We start from the raw sequence: 21271 nt of genomic DNA, 5'->3' as shown, positions 1-21271 counted from the left end.
CAAAATATCGTGTTGACAGTGCTGTATCTTATTCACAGTTAAATAAAATTCTTATTACTGGTTTTGTGACACTTCAAGGATGAGCCATTTTAGTGTAATAACTATCAGTTTATTAACCAGAAGCTTTGCATTTGTTTAATTTGAAACATACATCACTTCCAGATGTGACACTGAGCATTAATATTTTTAGACTTCCCCCAAGTAAATTGAAAGAATGTTGATTTTGTTGGTGATCGGCCTTTGGAGAATTAAACAGCCTGCTTACTGCCAATCCTAGTTCAGTAAATATGGTAATATGTTTCTCATTTTCTATTTTGCACAATTAGATAACCTAAGCCTAGGAAAAATAAAAAATTAGAAAAAAACAAAAGTAGAGTTGGGGATATTTAACTCAAATTGCACTTACTGGTGGACACTCGAGGCAGTTATTTAGATTATTTCCAACTGGCTTTTTAAAAATGTATTTCTGTATTGTATACAGCAGTCTCAGTCTTCATCTCTCCAGTTCAGCTAGCCATACATCCCTTAAAATTAGATATTTTTAATGTTTAGTAAACCTTTAGTTTGGATTTATAGACAACATTTAACATGCTCATGAAAGGGTCAGAATACTCAAGTTTCTAGCACAAACAGGCCATAGTTCAATTGCAGGAGAAACTGCGAACTCAAAAGAGCACTGCTTCTCTGTAGGAAAGATTCCATCAGTGGACCTACAGGGCACAGTTGCCACCAGTGTCGTGTAGCTATTCAGTGTCAGAAAACTAGAAATCACAAGTTAAGAAAAAGTGTATATTACCCCAAATTCGATACCCAGAAGCAACCACTATTGAAATCCTTCTAGACATTGTCCCATATAAATATATTTCTTTCCCTAAAAAAAATTACACCCCATACTCTGCCACTTCAGAAAAATCAAGACTGCCTTTCCATGTCAGTAAATATCTATATCGTTTAATGGATACATAATACTCCCTTGTTTGAATGTGCAATATTTTATTTAATTCTGTATTGTTGCACATTTGTTGTTTTGAATTTAACAATTACAGTACTCCAATGAAGCAATCATCTTAAAATATGAATACATGTATAAAGTATTATAATGTTCCATCCTTTAAGGTTAGAAACGATGTCCCATACCTGTCTCCCATCACTCTGAGGACAGTGCGGTAGCAGGATCAGTGATTCTCAACCATGGGCAATTTAGCCCCTATGGCACATTTGACAATGTCTGGGGCCATTTTTGGTTGTCACAACTAGTGGGTAGGGGATAGGAAGCTGCTAAACATCATGCAACGCACAGGACCATCCTCCATGACAAAGGACCCGTGCAAAATGTCAATAGTGCCACTGTTGAGAAACCTGGATTAAGATCATGTTGTAACTACATTTCAGTGGAATAAGACTTTGAAAGTTTCGACCGGGCACAGTGACTCACGCCTGTAATCCCAACACTTTGGGAGCCCGAGGCAGGTGGATCACTTGAGGTCAGGAGTTCGAGACCAGCCTGGCCAACATGGTGAAACCTCATCTCTTACTAAAAATACAAAAACTAGTTGGGCATGGTGGTGCGTGCCTGTAATCCCAGTTACTCGGGAGATGGAGGCACGAGAATGGCTTGAACCAGTGAGGTGGAGGTTGCATTGAGTCAAGACTGCACCACTGCACTCCATCCTGGTTGACAGATCTAGACTCTGTCTCAAAAAAAAAAAAAAGTTTCTTGCACATAACGCCTTGGTGGCTTGCTTCGGACAGCTTTCTTCCAAATGGGACTTGGCTTCTGTCATCATGGGGCTTTGCCAGCTGTACAGATGAGGACAAAGCACATAGAGTATCCTGCTGCAGGTTCTGTGCCTGAGCTAGCAAGAGTGGCACACATTCCTCCAGCCATTTCCACTGGCCAGACCTGGTCTCCTGATACCTCCGTAAGCTGCAAAGGAGACTGCTGGTTGATGTGGTCTTCTTACACGTCTAAGAAAAGAAAATGACATTGATGGTATCTTGCCAATTTTTGCCATTTTTGGTTTTCAAAAAAATTCTTATATAAATTAAGATTAGAGAGTGTAATATAACACAAAATTCTCAAAGATAATTTCAAAAAAATACCCTTTAGCTACTCAATAGATATTTGTTGAATTTGAGGTTACTGGCTTTATACATAGAGGATTAAGTGTATTATTTTTCCCTCCTGGCCAATGGCAAAACCCCATCTCTACTGAAAATACAAAAAAATTAGCCAGGCGTGGTGGTGCACGCCTGGAATCCCAGCTACCCGGGAGACTGAGGCACAAGGATCGCTTGAACCCGGGAGGCAGAGGTTGCAGTGAGCTGAGATCACGCCAGCCTGGGCAACAGAGTGAGAGTCTGTCTCAAAAATAAACAACAACAAAAACAGCATTCTTTTTTAAAAAGCAAACACAAGGTAGTTCTCCGAGGTATGTGAGTGGTGTGTTAGATATCTTCCATTTGTCCCACTCCCCATGTCAGATCTGTACTCCATCCTGCTCCACCTTTTTCTCCGCCCCTGGGTGCTGACCTGAGCAGATTATATAAGTAGGATCCCTTGCACATTGGCTTCTAGTTGAATTTGGTCAATGGGGAGTCCCAGCTAAAGGCTGGGAAGTGAGGGGAGGGAGGAAAGAGGTATTAGGGTGTTTATTTCCCAGGTTCCTCGTCAGCTTGCCTTGAGCTGGCAGAGGAGCCCGTTCTATACAACTCTCTCCTTCCAGGTCCTGGGAATCTTTCCTTCATCTCATCACTTGGACCTACGGGTGGTGAGGGCTCACCTGCTTCTCCCCCCAGCTCCCTTCACTCTCCATGCATCCCGCCTACACCTTTGTAAGTAGTCCCTTGATAAACCTTCTCAGATGATTGTAATTTGAGTGTGCTGCTCCCAGTGGTGACCCTGTTGTGATGGACAGGACAATCTTACAGGGACAATGAGAAATTCTTAAAATATTGTGTCTGCTCTCAAAAAACTGACAAATATTTGGATGCACAAACCTAACACTAGTGGGATTCTGTAGAAATGCAGCAGAGATTTAGAAAAGAGGTTCCCGTGTGCCAGAACAGCTGGGGGAAGACTCTTGGATGGAGTGGGCTGAGGGGAATAGTTCTTGAAGGGAGAGGAGAAACCACTGAAAAGAGGTCAGAATACTGATACTGCCAAATGGGTGCACATTTGGGATATTAAATAACTGATGATTTAAGGTAGAAATGGGGAATAATAAGAAATAATAGGCTGTGTCTAGCGTGTGAAGATCTTGGGACCTCATCAGAGGAGGTTGTTGCATTTGACTTAGCATAGTTCTGGGGCTGTGAAAACAGAAAAGGAACTTGCTTACCAGCTATTTAAAGTTAAGTACTTGGTGACAAGCTGGCTGTGGGATTGACTGTTTACTCATGTTGTGGGTAAACAAAAAGACATATTGAATCTTAACTCAGATTTTAACCCCTGGTACCTGTGAGGGTGACCTTATTTGGAAATGGGGTCTTTGCCCACATCATTAAGATGAGGTCCTACTGGATGAGGATAGGACCTAAATCCAGTCACTGGTGTTCATATAAGAAGAAGAAAATTTGAACACAGACACCCAGGAGAGTGCCAAGTGATGACCGCGTCAAGGGTTGGAATGATGTGTCTGGAAGCTGAGGAACACCAAGGTTGTGGCAGACACTAGAAGCTGGAAGAGGCCAGGACATCCCCTCCCCTAACGCCTTCAGAGGAAGCACGGCCTGGCCAGCACCTTGATCTTGGATTTCTGGCCTCCAGAACTGAGAGAATGAATGTCTATTGGTTAAGCTGCCAGTACATGGCACTTTGTTACAGTAGTCCTAGCAAACTAACATTCAGCACATCTGAAGTATAGTCAAGAAGAAGCTAGAAATTAAGAAGTCGGACCATGTTTGGAATTGATTTAAGCCAAACAGTGTATTATGTGTGCCCTGCTAAAAATTATAATAATGAGAAACTGTTACAGCCTAAGAGTGACCCCAGGATTTGTAACTGACTTTGAGTGCCCAAGAACTGCATAATAAGTCTATTAAGATAAACTTATTTAAGTTCTTTGCTTTCATTTCTTTACATGTTTTCTCTTTTTTCCTATTAATATATACACATCCAGTGGACTTTTGATGCCCAGGTGGGTCTAGTGGTAAGCTTTCACTGCTAGGTTATGCTGTGGGAACTAACTCCCAAAGTTCAGTGGCCTAAACAAAGCTCACTTCTAGAAACTCATGTGTTGGGCAGGCATGGCTTTGCTGCTCTTCTTTCTGGAACCTCTGCAGAAGGCATAGGCAGTTCTGGTGACCAAGGGGAAAGAAGAATGGCAGAACCATGCAATAGCTATAAAACTTCTCTTTGGAATTCACACACATTCCATTTGAAAGTCAATCTCGTTGCCGAACCTGATGTCAATGTGGAGGTGAATCTGTTCCTCCCACAGGGAGTCACTCCAGGTCACGGCAGAGTGGGCAGGGGTATGTCATCCTCTTCCTGGGAATACAGCAAATAACTGAGGACAGCAGTGTGTTCTACCAATGTTCCCTGTCAGTCACAAACGTGAACGTATGTCCCTTCTGTACTCCACATGCGTGTCTTTTGAGAAGAAATTGCAAAAATTCCACTCAATGATAGCATCAGGCCCAAAGTGCAGGCGCTCATGGGGGCCTCTACATCTACTCTCGATGTGTCTTCTCTCAGTCTAGTAACAGATGGACGCCCCTCTTCCCTGACACGCTGTGGAGCTGTCACTCCGTTGAGAAAGATCACTCCGTTGAGAACAGGGAGAATGAATGCAGGCCAACCCAGTCGCTGGTCCAGAGCGCGACGGGCATCCCTGTGGGTGGATGTAGGGAGGGTTCCCCACCTCAACTGTCACTACCAGTTAAACTTCAGTGAATTACATTGCAGCTACACACAACTTCCAAATCGAAGACTCTGCGCTCACAGGCGCAAGAGGGAGGTTCGAGGACTTGGCCTGTGAAGGTACTTGATCACTGCGTGGTGAGAACCCATGGAGGAAAGCTTTCCTTTCTTTGCCCCATTTTTTGAGACATTTCGCCAGGTTCCTCAGAAAGGGCCCCATTGATCTTGCACTGAGTCCCTTTGGGTGGTCAGTTTGGTCACACATCCCACCCTCCCTGTTTCACCCCCTGCACCCGCACCCCTGCTCCCTGGGGTCACTTTCCCAGTTAAACAATTTGCACACAAGCCCTTGCCCAGGCCCTGCTCTGAGAGGGGCAATTTGGAGAACCCAAGCCAGAACCAAAGCAAGTGACAAGGCAAAGCCCGCAGTGAACAGGGCAAGAACTATAATCCTACAGGATAGCAACCCATGGTGGGGAACCATACACAACAAGCAACTGCCGTGGAAAAGTGGTGGTGTGACTCTTGTTTCTTTTGTTTGTTTGGCTTTTGGTTGTGGCTAAAGACAAGGTTCACAGTCCTCAGAGCATCTTAAGAGTTAGGATAATGCCATGGTTTCTAGTACATGACCATGGATTTTCACTATTCAGAACTGCTTAATTTGCCCGGCAAGTAATTCCCTCCAGTTTTCCAGAGAGTATTAATACGTTCACCAATTGCTGGTTCTTTAAAGTTAATGATTCTTCACACTGTGTTACCTACATTTGTCTGGGGCAGCTAAATTACTCCCAGGAACTTTGCACACACAGCTGAGCACAAGCTTAAGTGGCATTATTAGGCGGCGTCTAGAAGCTGAACTTGTTCAGATTCCATGAACCAGCAGGGAGACAGCCCAGCATGGGACTCATACCTGCGTCTTCTCAGAAAGAGGTGTGTATACACAGAGGAGCTGCTGCTGTTACAAAACAGTTGATTTAGACCTAACCTTTGTAGGTCTAGCATAGAGATGGACAAGTCCTAGGACTAAAACAAAAGTACAAATCTAGGAAATAAAATATTTTCTAAGTCAGGAGTGGCCAGCCTGTAGAGTGATTGAAGACTTCTGTTGTTTCATTTATTGCCTTTGAAGCATGTGAAAATAAAACTGTTGTCACGAATTGTGTTGGTCATTTGATTAAAAACACCCAGCAGCATTAACATGCCAACTGAGCACAGTTGTTTACAGTAATTACAATCTGAATGAATTAAGGATTCAAGTTTTGGAGAAGAAATTGTGCCCCATCCGCTTCTACTAGTGCTTTCTAACACCTCGATTAGATGGGCTACACTTAATTCCTGTGGGAGTTCATCGGTCCCAGGTGTAGGAAATACATTCTGAAGAAAGAGAGTCCTGAAATTTGGGAGATTCCCTACCAATTGGGCTACTTACTCACTTTCCTGTCAGCAAGACCGAGTGTCTATTGAAGATATTCTCTGCTAGCAAATGCTTTACAGCGCTGGCTTTTGGGAATCCATATTCGCTCACCCACTCCCACCCCGCGGAGTGCCCCATGTGCTTGTCAGTTGCATGGAGCCTGAGAACAATGTAAAAAAATATTCCTGGCAGGATGTCTGCTTAGATATTTTCAAGCTTAGAGAAATCATTTTTTCACACCTGTAATCCTAGCACTTTGGGAGGCCGAGGCAGGTGGATAGCTTGAGGTCAGGAGTTCGAGACCAGCCTGGCCAACATGGCGAAACCCTGTCTCTACTAAAAACACAAAAATTAGCCAGTTATGGTGGTGAGTGCCTGTAATCCCAGCTACTTGGGAGGCTGAGGCACAATAATCACTTAAACCCAAGAGGTGGAGGTGGCAGTGAACTGAGAGCATGCCACTGCACTTCTAGCCTGGGCAGCAGAGCGAGACTCCATCTTAATAAGAAAAAAAGAAAAAAGGAAAAGAAAAAGAAAAAGTATTTGTAATGGCATCAAGCAACACAACCTTATTCTTTATTTGGTTGTTGCTCTGAGACATTTCCCAGAGGTTAGGAATTTATATCCAAAAATAATGTTGACAGGCATGACAGTTTGGGGTTGAACAGAGAGTTGGGCTTGTTTGCAAAGTATCTCTTTAATTTTATCTCAGACATTTCACCATTCACCATCTAATTAATGAAGATCTAAGCCAAGATCTGGTTCTGTATCATACCACCCTGAAAAGATTTTAACAGCTTCTTCAACTCTAACTGCCTGATCTGTCGCTCCTGTTTAACTCTGTGTCCATCTCCAAGATGACGGGAGTCAATCTCACCTCTTTCAGAGACTACACTAAGGTTGAGAAGGTGAGGCCCAAGGAATTCAAGTGACTTTCTCATTGTCACAGTTACTGGCAGAGTTTGGGTTATACTCTCCTTTTTAGACTTATTCTAATTCATTCTTTAAAAACATTGAAAGGAAAGAGTTTAATTTCATATACAATAGAAATAGAAAAGAGGTAAACTCTCTAAAAGTAATAGTTATATATGGAGAAATCTAACTTTATTAAGGTTGAACAGAGTATACAGATTTATATTTTTCGTAGCTAATATATATTTCTCTTTTGGAATTGGTTGAAGTGGAAGAGACAATTTTATGTTTAATGTCTCGTGTCAGTTTTAATTTTCTGATTTAATTAGTTTCCTAATTAGAAGGGGTTAAATTAATTAACCTTATTATTTACTATATATTTAATGATTTCTCCTCTATGGGGAGTTACTTAATTTTCAATAATTGGAAAGCTTCTGACGAGAGGGAATATTGCCAAGTCTTACACTTATTGTTTTATGATCAGTGGCAGGAATAAGACAGATTAAGGGGAATTTTAGGTGAGATATCAGATACTTGCAAAGGTATTTCTCACTTGTTTTGAACCACGATGTATGTAAAAACTTGACTTGAGACTCCATAATTTCTGTCCAATTTGAACTCAATGGCTATGTCCTTTGTTTGAGGATAAAATACATCCTAGAATATAGACTTCTATAAGAAATAGCCCTGTCACATGATCTCTGTTATAGACAATAAAATAATCATGACGCATCAAATAATACTAAATTATAATGAAAAGGAGAGTTTCTGAAACTATCATCTGGTATACATGGCATAATAAAATATTTAGATTTTCCTCAGACTTGTCAGTGGACTAAACCGATGACATTTTTTGGGAAGACATAATAGATTGATAAGCCTAACAGCTATGTGGCTTGAGGAAATCAATAAGTCATATTATTCCATGTTTATAAATATAAACAATTTGTGGATAACTATGTTTTCATGTAGCAATGTGTTTTCAGAGAGCAAAAATGAGGCTGCATCTACAAAATGGCTGATTTTGCCTTCTCTTCCCACTTTAGAAGGGCCTCTGCACGGAGATTTGAGCAGCCAGGCCTCTGCAGGCAGACGCGGACAGAGACAGGACACTGTTGCCCATTTTTCCCTGTCTCTGCATTGCCCCTTATCCACAGCAGCACTACCTGGGAGAGGCCCTGATCCATCAAGAACTTACGTGAGTAAAGCTTGGGTACTGGTATAGTTAAAAACACAAGCCCAGGCCGGGCGCGGTGGCTCAAGCCTGTAATCCCAGCACTTTGGGAGGCCGAGGCGGGTGGATCACGAGGTCAGGAGATCGAGACTATCCTGGCTAACATGGTGAAACCCCGTCTCTACTAAAAATACAAAAAACTAGCCGGGCGTGGTGGCGGGCGCCTGTAGTCTCAGCTACTTGGGAGGCTGAGGCGGGAGAATGGCGTGAACCCAGGAGGCGGAGCTTGCAGTGAGCCGAGATCACGCCACTGCACTCCAGCCTGGGAGCACAGCGAGACTCTGTCTCAAAAAAAAAAAAAAAAAAAAAAAAAAAAAAAAAAAAAAAAACACAAGCCCAGTGCTTGTAGACCAGTAAGGTGATCTGATGATAGGAAATCCACTGTAGTTGAACAAACCTGTACTGAGCACGTAGGTGCATTGCATGCAGGCTTTGTGTGGCAGTCAAGGCCCGTCCATAGAATGACTGAGTTCCAGCCTGTCAGCAGTGTATCAAATGCCAACCTAAGTTGTGTAGGGTAATGGAATTCGAAGTGTGGGATGCGACGGAGACAGGGATGTTTCGGGAGGTCGTTTTAGAGGAGGGGTCTTGAGGGACCTTCGAAGATCAACAGGAAGAGGAAGATGCCTGTTCCCTTTGGAAGGCAGGCCTGAGCAGAGGCCTGGGCTTGGGAATGAGCATGGTGGGGTGGCAGGACTAGCAGTCAGCTCCTGCCTGGAGGAAGATGTTGCGGGATGGAGTGCAGGAGACACGTACAAAGAAGCAGGTTGGACACCTTCAGGAAGAAGCTTTATATGAAGAAATGACTGTCCATATTTGTCATAGATTAGAATCCTACTATTTTAAGTTCCTATCAAAAAATTTTACAGGCTCAAGTTGAGACAGTAAAAACTGGTATTCCATTTGATTCCATTTGGAAAATATCTGCCCCTATTCTGTTTATTTTATTTTATTTTATTTTTTATTTTATTGAGACAAGGTCTCACTCTGTCCCTCAGGGTGGAGTGCAGTGCTGCAATCTCGACTCACTGCAATCTCTACTTCCTGGGTTCAAGCAATTCTCCTGCCTCAGCCTCCCAAGTAACTGAGAGTATAGACGCGTGCCACCACGCCTGGCTAATTTTTGTATTTTTAGTAGAGACAGGGTTTCACCATGTTGGCCAGACTGGTCTCAAACTCCTGACCTCAAGTGATCTGCCAGCCTCAGCCTCCCAAAATGTTGGGATTACAGGCGTGAGCCACCGTACCTGGTCTGCCCCTATTCAGTGTATAATAGCAGGCAAAGTAGTGCTGCTGGTTCCACAATATCCAAAAAAGTACTAGCTAGACAATCCTGACTCACTGCTTTGGTTCTAAAACGTCCCAGAGTTTCCCACCACTTGTAGACTGAAGTTCAATCACCTTAGCCTGCCTTTCAGAGAACTCTCTAAGCTGTCGCTTTACATCATACACCCCCACTTTTGTACGCCATAGCCCGAGCACACCAGGCCCATGTCCTCCCACTCTCAGCATAATAGATTACAGTACTTGACTCTCCAAACACATCCACAACTTTCCCACCGCAGCCATGGCTGTGTTCCATCACCAGCAACCCTCTGCACACATGCACCTGTGCAAATCGCACCTGCTCTTCCTATGGCCAACCTTAGATGTCCCATTTCATGAAACATCTCTGATGCCTTGAGAAAGAATTTCTTTGGTCTCTTTGACTTGTGATTTACATACATATAAATAAATTATGTAACTGGCAGCTCTTTGGCTTCGATCAAGGATGACTAACTCAACAACATGTGACAGAGTTCATCCCACCCAACATAATGGCTGGTGTGGTGCTGCTATGAACCATTTTCAGGGTGAGGAGTACAAACAAGGCTGGAGGGAGGCTCAAATGTGAGAGCTTGCCTTCATCCCAATACTTATATTTACAGTATCAAAAAGACTGTATTCTAAAATACTTTGCCATCTCATCACCACCACCACCCCACTCCCAACCCAGTACTAAAACAAGTTTTTGATTTTAAGACAGGGTCTTGCTGTGTTGCCCAGGCTGAAAGTGCAGTGGCGCAATCACAGCTCACTGCAGCCTCGACTTCACAGGGCCCAAGCGACCTTCCCACCTCAGCCTCCCAAGTAGATGAGACCACAGGCACACACCACCGGCTACTTTTACAATTTTGTGTAGAAATGGGCTCTCAGGCTGGCTACGGTGGCTCATGCCTGTAATCCTAGCACACTGGGAGGCTGAGGCCGGCAGATCACTTGAGGTCAGGAGTTTGAGACCAGCCTGGCCACATAGTGAAACTCTGTCTCTACTAAAAATACAAAAATTAGCCAGGCGTGGTGGCAGGTGCCTGTAATCCCGGCTACTCCAGGAGGCTGAGGCAGGAGAATCGCTTGAACCTGGGAAGCAAAGGTTACAGTGAGACAGGATGGTGCCGCTACACTCTAGTCTGGGTGACAGAGCAAGACTCCATCTCAAAACAAAACAAACAAATAAAAAAGGAAGTTGGGTCCACTGTTTTGCCCAGGCTGGTCTCGAACTCCTGAGCTCAAGCCATCCTCCCGCCTTGACCTCCCAAAGTGCTAGGATATCAGGCGTAAGCCACCGCACCTGGCCTAAAACAAGTTTTACTTTCCCTTAACTCATATTCCCTTCCATATTTAGTATGAGGCCTGATATCAAGGCCTGGATGATGAGTCAATATTTTAAGGAGTGGATGGATGCGTTTTGAATGAATTAACATCACTGCCAGGGGTTTTTCACCTTTTAGGGCGTCTTTAAAGATAATCATCATAATACAGATTTAAAGCTTATTCTAATAAGGTTTCCTTGTTCTATTTCATTATACTTTACAGCTGGAGACACATGTTTGGGAAGGTTAGATCAGGGGTCAGCAAACATTTTTCTGTAAAGGCCCAGATAGAAAACATTTTAGGCATTGTGGTTTATACAATCTCTCTTGTGACTTCTCGACTCTGCTGTTGCACTGTGAAAGCAGCCACAGACGCTCTGTGTAAAAATGAGCAAGACTGTGTTCCAATAAAACTTTATGTACAAAACCAGGCAGCAGGCCAGAGTTAGCCTTTGGGCCTTGGTTTGCTGACCCTGTGTTGGGTTTTCCAAGGTCACACACTAGCAAGTGGAAGAAACAAAGAAAGACTAAAACCCAACAGGTGTTCACTAACTAATGAGCCTCTTGACCCCGTACAGCACTCTCCCTGCTTCACTGTGATAACTCTGTGGTCTCAGGAGGTCTGTCTGAATGCTTGACCATCAGGAAAACAAGGGAATTAGGGCTAATTAATTAGTCAAGACTTTGAAATCCACTGAGAAATGGGGCCTCATATTAAGTGCAAACTATCATCCTAAGTAATATATTTGTGGCACTTTCATTAAATTTTCTCTCAAATCTTGAAAAATAAGTATCTCCTAGCTGCCAAGATTTTCATCTTAGTATAATTATGAAGCCTCCCCAAATAATCATTTTCCAGTTTGCGATACTCAGTGGGGTACAATGCCAGCTGCGGAGACTGGATGGAGCTGTTTAATTTGAGCCTTATTAGCACAGCACAGGTGAAAATGAAGAAAGTCTTAGTGAAATGTACTCGTCGTATGTTAAATATGAATGCTTATTGTTTAGTGAAGCTCACGGAATAAAAGAAGAGCGCCAATCTAAAAGGAGTTAATTCAGTGTCTCTAGCAAGATAAATATAGGAATTTTAGGGACTTTTTCACAGGTATTAATAGAAACCATTTTTTATTAGAAAAAAACAGATATTTCAACATGTTATAATAATTTTGGGGGAGGAAGTTCTTTTTTTTTTTTTTTTTTTTTTTTGAGACTGAGTATCACTCTGTTGCCCAGGCTGGAGTGCAGTGGCATGATCTCAGCTCACTGCAACCTCCACCTCCCAGGTTCAAGCGATTCTCGTGCCTCAACATCCCAAGTAGCTGGGGCTACAGGCGTCCACCACCATGCCCGGCTAATTTTTGTGTTTTTAGTGGAGATGGGGTTTCACCATGTTGTCCAGGCTGGTCTTGAATTCCTGACCTCAGGTGATCCACCCGCCTCAGCCTCCCAAAGTGCAGGGATTACAGGTGTGAGCCACCGCGCTGGGCCGGTTTTGGTTTTTTGAGACAGAGTCTCACTCTGTCACCCAGGCTACAGTTCAGTGGCATGATCATGGCTCACTGCAGCCTCAACATCCCGGGCTCAGGTGATCCTCCCACCTCAGCCTCCCAAGTAGCTGGGACTACAGGTGCTTGCCACCATGCCCAGCTAGTTTTTTGTATTTTTTTTTAGAGATGGGGTTTCACCATGTTGCCCAGCTGGTCTGAAACTCTGGGGCTCAAGCAACCCATCCACCTTGGCCTCCCAAAGTACTGGGATTATGGGCGTGAGCCACCATGCCTGGCCTATTTTAACCATTTTAATGAACAACATATTCACCAAAGAAAAAATGGTCACAAAATGAGGTGTGTGGCTCCTTAAATAAATTAATATACATTTTAAAAAGTCTTTTTACATCAATAAGTATTTGAGCTTTAAGCTTAGAGCAAATTTAGAAACTGCAAATCTAAAAGGGCGTCTGTGAGTCACTTCTTGCTATGAACTTTCTATTCCCGGTTAATTCTCAAGACAAATTTTCAAAGATGTTATAAGCCCAACCATATAGAAATTCTAACACTGTGCTACATTTCATTAATAGGGTTCACAAGTAATTCTCTCCTCAGTGGTAAATTGGTTCATTTTTTCTCATTTAAAATCATACTACTTCTTAGAAAGACAAAGACCATAGTAAGAATATTATTAGTCGGCTGGGTGCGGTAGCTCACGCCTGTAATCCCAGCAGTTTGAGGGGCCGAGCGAGCAGATCACTTGAGGTCAGGAGTTCGAGACCAGCCTGGCCAACATGATGAAACCCCGTCTCTACTAAAAATACAAAAATTAGCCGGGTGTGGTGGCAGGCACCTGTAATCCCAGCTACTCCGGAGGCTGAGGCAGGAGAATTGCTTGAACCCAGGAGGCAGAGGTTGCAGTGAGCTGAGATTGCGCCATTGCACTTCGGCCTGGGTGACAGAGCGAGACTCCATCTTAAAAAAAAAAAAAAAAGGAATATTATTAGTCAAGAGTATGGAGGGGAAAGGATGAATCAAAAAGAAGCTCGCAGGAAAGAAGCATGCAGGCCAGGCCCGGTGGCTCATGCCTGTAATCCCAGCACTTTGGAAGGCCGAGGCGGGCAGATCACCTGAGATCGGGAGTTCAAGACCAGCCTGACCAACATGGAGAAACTCTGTCTCTACTAAAAATACAAAATTAGCCCAGCATAGTGGCGCATGCCTGTAATCCCAGCTACTGGGGAGGCAGAAGTAGGAGAATCCCTTGAACCCGGGAGGCGGAGGTTGTGGTGGTGAGCTGAGATTGCACCATGGCACTCCAGCCTGGGCAACAAGAGTGAAACTCTGTCTTAAGTAAATAAATAAATAAGTGCATTGATTGGGTAGGCTGGACTTTCTGCTATTTCCACTGGCGTATAAGAAGCCCTCATCGGGTGCCTGCTAGGAATACTGGTGTGTTGTCTTGCTCCTGTTACTCACGCTGGTGTAGAGGACAGCATCTGCACCATAGTTGTGGAGGGAAAGGAAAATAAAACTACGAAAAGCAAAGATAAAAAACAGTTACTTTTACAACGCTTTGTCCAGGCAGCATTCCAGTGATTCAGTGAGGATTTAACAGAGTCTTGAATAATTTTGGTACCTAAGTGAGAGAATTTACTTAATCCGTTTACCTATATGAGGCAGCTATGTGAACTTTAGAAGAAGTATTTAAAAAATCAGGGGAATATGCAGATAGTGTTGAATTGAGTTGAACATTCCATTCCTGCGAAAATGTTCAATGTGTTGGATATGTGTTGAAGGGGAGGAAAATTATCTCTCCTTCTCCCTTTCTAAGTTTTCAGCTGGGCTCCTGTAGCTAAAGACAGACTGACAAGAGGAAAGTATACACATTTTAAAAGTCTTACATGACACAGGGGCCTTCATAAGGAAATGACCCAAAGAAATGGTGAAATCTGAGCATTTTTATGCTAGATTTGATGAAGAGCAACAGAGGGGAGAAGTGAGAGGACAAAGGGTCTGAGCTGAGCACAGTGAGCTTGACAGTAAGAGCACTCTTTTCCCTGGAGTCTAGCAGAAAAGAGGAGCTTTTCTCTTTTCCTGAGGAGCTAATGACCTTCTTCAGGGGAGAAGAGGGAAGGTCAGACTCCTTCCTGCCATTTCTCTAATGCCTGCAGCTTGAAATATTCACTATGCCCTATTTTGGGGTAGCGGGTCCTGAACACCACTGTAGAGAAACATCATAAAAACTGGAACTAGGGCCGGGCACAGAGGCTCATGCCCTCTGGGAAGCCGAGGTGGGTGGATCGCTTGAGGTGAGGAGCTCGAGACCAACCTGACCAACATGGTGAAACCATGTCTCTACTAAAAACACAAAAAAATTAGCCAGGCATGGAGGCACACACCGTGGTCCCAGCTACTCGGGTGTCTGAGGCAAGAGAATCATTTGAACCCAGGAAGCGGAGGTTGCACTGAGCCAAGATCATGCCACTGCACAACAGCCTGGGTGACAGAGCAAGACTCTGTCTCAGAAAAAAAAAAAAAGAAACACTGGAATTTTATGTCTTATTTTAGGTTTTATAATTTATGTATCTCATTCCATTTATCCGTGACACACTCAGTAGAATCAGAGAAAGAAGTGTTACTTATTCTTTTTAGTGCTAGTATTTAAAAAAGATTCATCAGCGCTTAGCATGCTTGAGCCTCAGTACCCCAGTGCTTGCCAGTTTGCTATCCTGTGATATTCTGGGCAGTCACTCTTAGACTCTATCATAAGAATAGTTACTTATATGCTCAGTCAGATAGTTTCAGGTATAAAATTATTAATCCCAGCCTTTTTAATGCTAAAGGAAGATTCCAAACGGCAAACGAAAACAGGAAACTTTGCAGGGACTTGAGCTGCTTGAAGCCAAGACGATCCTTTTTTCTCCCTTTCTCTACACTTGCTTCCCAGTTTTTTCCTTGGCTTTCTTTTTCTTTTCTTTTCTTTTTTTTTTTTTTGAGACAGAGTCTCGCCGTGTTGCCCAGGCTGGAGTGCAGTGGCATGATCTAGGCTCACTGCAACCTCCGCCTCCTGGGTTCAAGTGATAGTGATTCTCCTGCCTCAGCCTCCCTGAGTAGCTGGGATTACAGGTGCCTGCCACCACGCCCAGCTAATGTTTTGCATTTTTAGTAGAGACGGGGTTTCACCATGTTGGCCATGGCTGGTCTCAAACTCCTGACCTCAGGTGATCCACCCGCCTCGGCCTCCCAAAGTGCTGGGATTACAAGCATGAGCCACCGTGCCCGGCCTTGGCTTTCTGTTTTTGAATCCTCTCTTCTACCTTGCTTGACTCAATATTCTTCTTCCTTCTCATTTCCTTTGTGATAAGATGGGAGACATGCAGACATTTTAGCTGGTAAAGCAAAACATGCTAAAGGAAGTTAAATTAGGAGAATTTGATGTGAATACATGACTGTTTTCACCCTGCATCTTGCAATAATAATTTGGCTGATAATAATTAAGCATTTTGTTAGGACATTCACTCTTACTGGCAAAAAAAAAAAAAAATCATGCTTCTCTACACTGCCCCTCCTGTGCCTTGATGGGCCACTATTGCCACTATGAGCTTACATCAATTTCCCAGACCTGTTTTTCTTGAATTCCCTCTAATAATAATAATCTTAGGCTGCCTTGGAGCTCACTTGCCTGTCTTTCTTCTTACAACTCTAGGGGGCTTCTTACTACTGTTAACCGGAAGGGGGTCCTGAATCAAACCCCAAAAGAGGGTTCTTGGATCTCATGCAAGAAAGAATTCAGGACGAGTCCATAAAGTGAAAGTATATTTATTAAGAAAGTAAAGGAATGAAGAATGGCTACTCCATAGGCAGAGCAGCCCTGAGGGCTGCTGGTTGCCCATTTTTATGGTTATTTCTTGATGATAAGCTAAACAAGGGGTGAATTATTCATGGTTCCCCTTTTTAGACCATATGGGGTAACTTCTTGACTATGTCATGGCATTTGTAAACTGTCATGGTGCTAACGGGAGTGTAGCAGTGAGGACGACCAGAGATCACTCTTGTGGCCATCTTGCATTGGGTGGGTTTTAGCCAGCTTCTTTATTGCAACTTGTTTTATCAGCAAGATCTTTATGACCTGTGTCTTGTGGCGACCGCCTATCTCATCCTGTGACTTAGAAGGTCTTAACCATCTGGGAATGCAGCCCAGTAGGTCTCAGCCTCATTTTACCCAGTCTCTATTCAAAATGGAGTTGCTCTGGTTCCAACACCTCTGACACTACTCCTATGCCCTGTAATTGAAGCCAGTAGAAAACTACAACCTATAACTAGTCCAGGTGCTTGCTCTGGGCAAAGGAAATACCGACTGTGTAACAGAAGAAAGTAGTTATAAAAACCAATTAGGGGCTGGGCGCGATGGCTCGCATCTGTAATCCCACCACTTCGGGAGGCAGAGGAGGGTGGATCACTTGAGGTCAGGTGTTCGAGACAAACCTGGCCAACATGGTGAAACCCTGATCTACTAAAAATACAAAAATTAGCCGGATGTAGCAGCACGTGCCTGTACTGCCAGCTACTCGGGAGGTTGAGCAGGAGAATTGTTTGAACCCGAGAGGTGAAGGTTGCAGTGAGCCGAGATCGCGCCACTGCACTCCAGCCTGGGCGACAGAGTGAAACCCTGTCTCAAAATGTAAATAAATTAATAAATTCCAATTATGACCACATGACTAGTTGCAGAAACAAAGGCTGTCATAGCTATGGGTGTTTCTTCCTTATTTCACTATGAATATATATATGTTGGTATAGCCAACATTTTCTTCCTTTCTCATCTTCCATCCTCCTATAATCTGACATGAGGTGTGTAAAGTAATGAACTTCATATCTCAGTGTCTGGCTTACAGGATGCCAAAGGGGAATGCAACTCAATTAGAAGTGGAAGCAGCAGCATCTAACTTTGAAGAAAGGGTCTTTCTACCCAGTTTTGGGGGAGAGAATCAGCATGTTTTTAGTTGTATGAAGGATAATTGCTTTATGATAGGTGGCAGAAGCATGGTTTTGCTACCATCTATATTTGGAAGTTAAGCATGGCTGAAAGTGATGGCTTTGTATGCCAAGTCAACAAAGGGAGGATGGTGCTGGAATTGTATTGTGTCCATTTAGCCAAGTAGGAGCTGCGTTTCCCAGAGTTCCCTTCTCTGCGTGGTTTAGGGTTAGCATGGGCCACAGAGACACCTGTTGAAGATTTGGAAGGCAGAGGTGGAGCAGCAGCCATTCTCTTTTCACGTTCTGGAGACTGGCACGGAGACCCCAGGCGCCGCCCCGACATACTCATGTTGTTGCTTTTCTGTGGCTCCCGGGCCTGGGCTGAGCAGCAGCTGGGCCCACAGCTCTTCCTGCTCCTGTGGGATCCTCCTGAAGCTTTTCCACTTCCTGGGCCAGGTGAGTGTTTAAGTCCTGCAGCTTCACCATTGGACCGCCCCTTCCCCGAAGCAGGAGTACTGGAGGCAGTGAGAGCTTGATGAGGGTTCCAGCCCAGACCCTCTTGGCTTCCTCCGCTTCACTCTTATCTTCCCTTCCTGCTGCCCACCCTGAAGACTTCGGGTGCCAATCCCAGACAGACTCAACAGCCTCACTCAGATGGTTTAATCAGCTGCATAAGGCTCCGTTTCCAAAATACATTCTTGGTATATCGCCTCAGTGCCCTGCTTCTCTCATTGAGCTTGGATTCAGGGCCTGTGACACAAATTCACTCACATCTGCAACTTCCCTCCTGGCTTCCCTCCGGGTGCAATAGGGAAACTGCACTTCTAACTTTAGAGCTTTACATCTTCCCCCATCTGCCTGTATCCTCAGGAGCCTGTCACTCATTCCTTCTCCCTTACATATACCACACTTCTTAATAGAATCCCCCAAAAAGCTTTTAAATAAGCTACTGCTTTTAAACATCCCCACTTTATACATTCCAGACTTCCCCTCCACTCCAAATCTCCTTCGAATTTCTCTCTCTTTCTTCATAGTCATATTTCTCAAAAGCGTTGTTTATATTTACTGTTTCCATTTTCTCACTCCCAACTCTTCAACCCATGCTAATCTGACTTCCATTGACCCACTAACACAGTTCTCAGGGGCACAGGGACCTCCATATTATTAAATCCACAGACAACATCGGCCTTTGTCCTACTGGTCCCTCAGCAGCCAATGGTACTGTTGACCTTGCTGGTTTTTTTCAAACACTCTCCTTCTGTGGCTTCCTGGACAGGACCCTCTCCTGGCCATCTCTCTGGCCACACCTCCTCTGTGATCTTTGCAGATATTTCATTCCCTATGCAGCTCAGCAAAGGCTCAGTTCTTATTTTGTATTCTCTCCAAAACTGTCTACTATGCTGCAGTATCAGTTACTACCTGTTTGTATCCCCTTAAATTTCATATGTTGAAATCTTTTTTTTTGAGACAGAATCTCTCTCTGTTGCCCAGGCTGGAGTGCAGTGGTACAATCTCGGCTCACTGCAACCTCCGCCTCCTGAGTTCAAGCGACTCTCCTGCCTCAGCCTCCTGAGTAGCTGGTACTACAGGCGTGCGCCACCATGCCTGGCTAGTTTTTTTTATATTTTTAGTAGAGACGTGGTTTCACCATATTGGCCGGGCTGGTCTCGAACTCCTGACCTTGTGATCCACTGGCCTTGGCCTCCCAAGGTGCTGGGATTACAGGTGTGAGGCACCACGCCTGGCCCATATGTTGAAATCTTAACCACCCAAAGTGATGGTAGTAGAAGGTAGGGTCTTTGGGAGATGACTAAGTCATGAAGGTGGAGCCCTTCCGAGTGAAATTGTGCCCTTCTAAAAGACACAAGAGCGCTCTCTTGCCCTATTTCTCACATGAGGGTAGAGTGAGAAGCTGGCCCTCTATGAATCAGGAAGCAGCCCCCACCGGCTGCCAAATCTGCTGGCACCTTGGTCTTGGACTTCCCAGCCTCTAGAACTGTGAGAAATAAATGTTTACTGTGTAAGCCACCCAGTCTATGGAATTTTTGTGACAGCAGAGCCCAGATGGAATAAGACACCACCCATACACACACAACTCTCAAAAGTACGTGTCCAGCTCAAACATCTTTCTGAGCTGTAGTCCTATTCCACTTGATATTTAACATCTCTTCTTGCTCAAAAGCACTGTAAACTTAATATGCCCCAAACTGAACTTAATTTTTACGCTAAAGCTTGCTATTTTCTAGTATTTTTTGTATCTATGAAAGGAGCCCTCCATCCAGTTACGCAGGCCAGAAACTTAGACCTTGACGCCTCTACCTCTCCCACCCACCCTGGACTCTATACCCTCTGTTCCTAATGATTTTGCCCTAAATATCTCTTGGGTGGTCTACAACCCATCTCTGTCTGTCCACGCGCTCATAGTCCAAACTCTTATCATCACTGTGAGCCTGGACTATGACAGTGACCTCCTAGCCGTTTCACCTGGCTAGGTGAGGTAAGCTCACTCTCGCCTTCCAATACATTTTCCACGCAGACCCAGACCACATTTTTTTTTTTTTTGAGACTGATTTTCGCTCTTGTCACCCAAGCTGGAGTGCAATGGCATAATCTCAGCTCACTGCAACCTCTGCCTCTCAGGTTCAGGCAATTCTCCTGCCTCAGCCTCCCAAGTAGCTGGGACTACAAACATGCACCACTATGCTCAGCTTATTTGTTTGTATTTTTTGTAGAGATGGGGTCTCAACCTCCTCGACAGGAGACTGGTCTTGACCTCCTGACCTCAGGTGATCTGCCTGCCTCGGCCTCCTAAAGCGCTGGGATTGCAGACATGAGCCGCTGTGCCTGGCCCACCAGACCATACTTTTAAAATACAGATCTGATCATGTTGCTCCTGCTTTAAACTGTTTCAGTGATGTCCTCTATTCTGTGGCCCAAAGGCTATGAGTGAACCGGTCCTTATAGACTGCACCAGCCACATCTCCTACCCACTGTCTCTGTTATTTCTTTCACTCTAGTCGTATTACACTCCTTGTCATTCCAAATACCTCCTGTGCTACTTCCCATGCCAGAACATGCTTTCTCACATCCCCAGATGCTCCTCCCTCCCCTTTTTACATGACTAGTTAATTCTAGTCGTCTTTCAGAATGGGCACGGTGGCTCACACCTGTAATCCTGGCACTTTGGGAGGCTGAGGCGGGTGGATCCCCTGAGGTCAGGAGTCCGAGACTAGCCTGGCCAACATGGGGAAACCCCGTCTCTGCTAAGAATGCAAAAATTAGCCAGGTGTGCTGGCACACACCTGTAATATCAGCTACTTGGGAGGCTGAGGCAGGAGAATCACTTGAACCCAGGAGACGGAGCTTGCAGTGAGCTGAGATCGCACCACTGCACTCCAGCCTGGGTAACAGAGTGAGACTCCATCTCAAAAAAAAAAAAAAAAAAAAAAAAAAAAAGAATTACGCAAAGCACTTACTGAAGGAAACTTCTCAGTTTAGTTAAATCCCCTGAGCTCTCTCAGCTCCTCTGCTGCAGCACCTACCGCCCCTCTCATGTTTTAACAGAGACAGGATCCCTCTATGTTGCCCAGGCTGGTCTTGAACTCCTGGACTCAAAAGATCCCCCCATCTTGGCCTGTCAAAGTGCTGGGATTATAGGTGTGAGCCACCACGCCTGACCCATTCTCATTTAATGTATTTGTGTGATGATTTAATTAATGTGTGTGCGCCTAGCTAAATCTACATGCCATG

The 21271-nt window shown here is 44.3% G+C and overlaps 1 protein-coding gene across 1 annotated transcript in view; it reads left to right on the top strand.

Moving 5' to 3' along the window:
- Positions 1-21271, top strand: part of LOC116274437 (translation initiation factor IF-2-like) — a 32873-nt gene that overhangs the window by 3942 nt on the left and 7660 nt on the right. Inside the window, exons 3-5 of the mRNA XM_031664953.1 lie at positions 2727-2835; positions 6991-7186; positions 8237-8388. Coding sequence (XP_031520813.1) covers positions 2727-2835; positions 6991-7013 — 132 coding nt within the window. The 3' untranslated portion in view covers positions 7014-7186; positions 8237-8388. The remainder of the gene's footprint in view (positions 1-2726; positions 2836-6990; positions 7187-8236; positions 8389-21271) is intronic.

The sequence above is a fragment of the Papio anubis genome, chromosome 4, assembly GCF_008728515.1.
Source record: "Papio anubis isolate 15944 chromosome 4, Panubis1.0, whole genome shotgun sequence".
Taxonomy (NCBI): Eukaryota; Metazoa; Chordata; class Mammalia; order Primates; family Cercopithecidae; genus Papio; species Papio anubis.
This window is presented reverse-complemented; position numbering and strand designations above follow the sequence as displayed.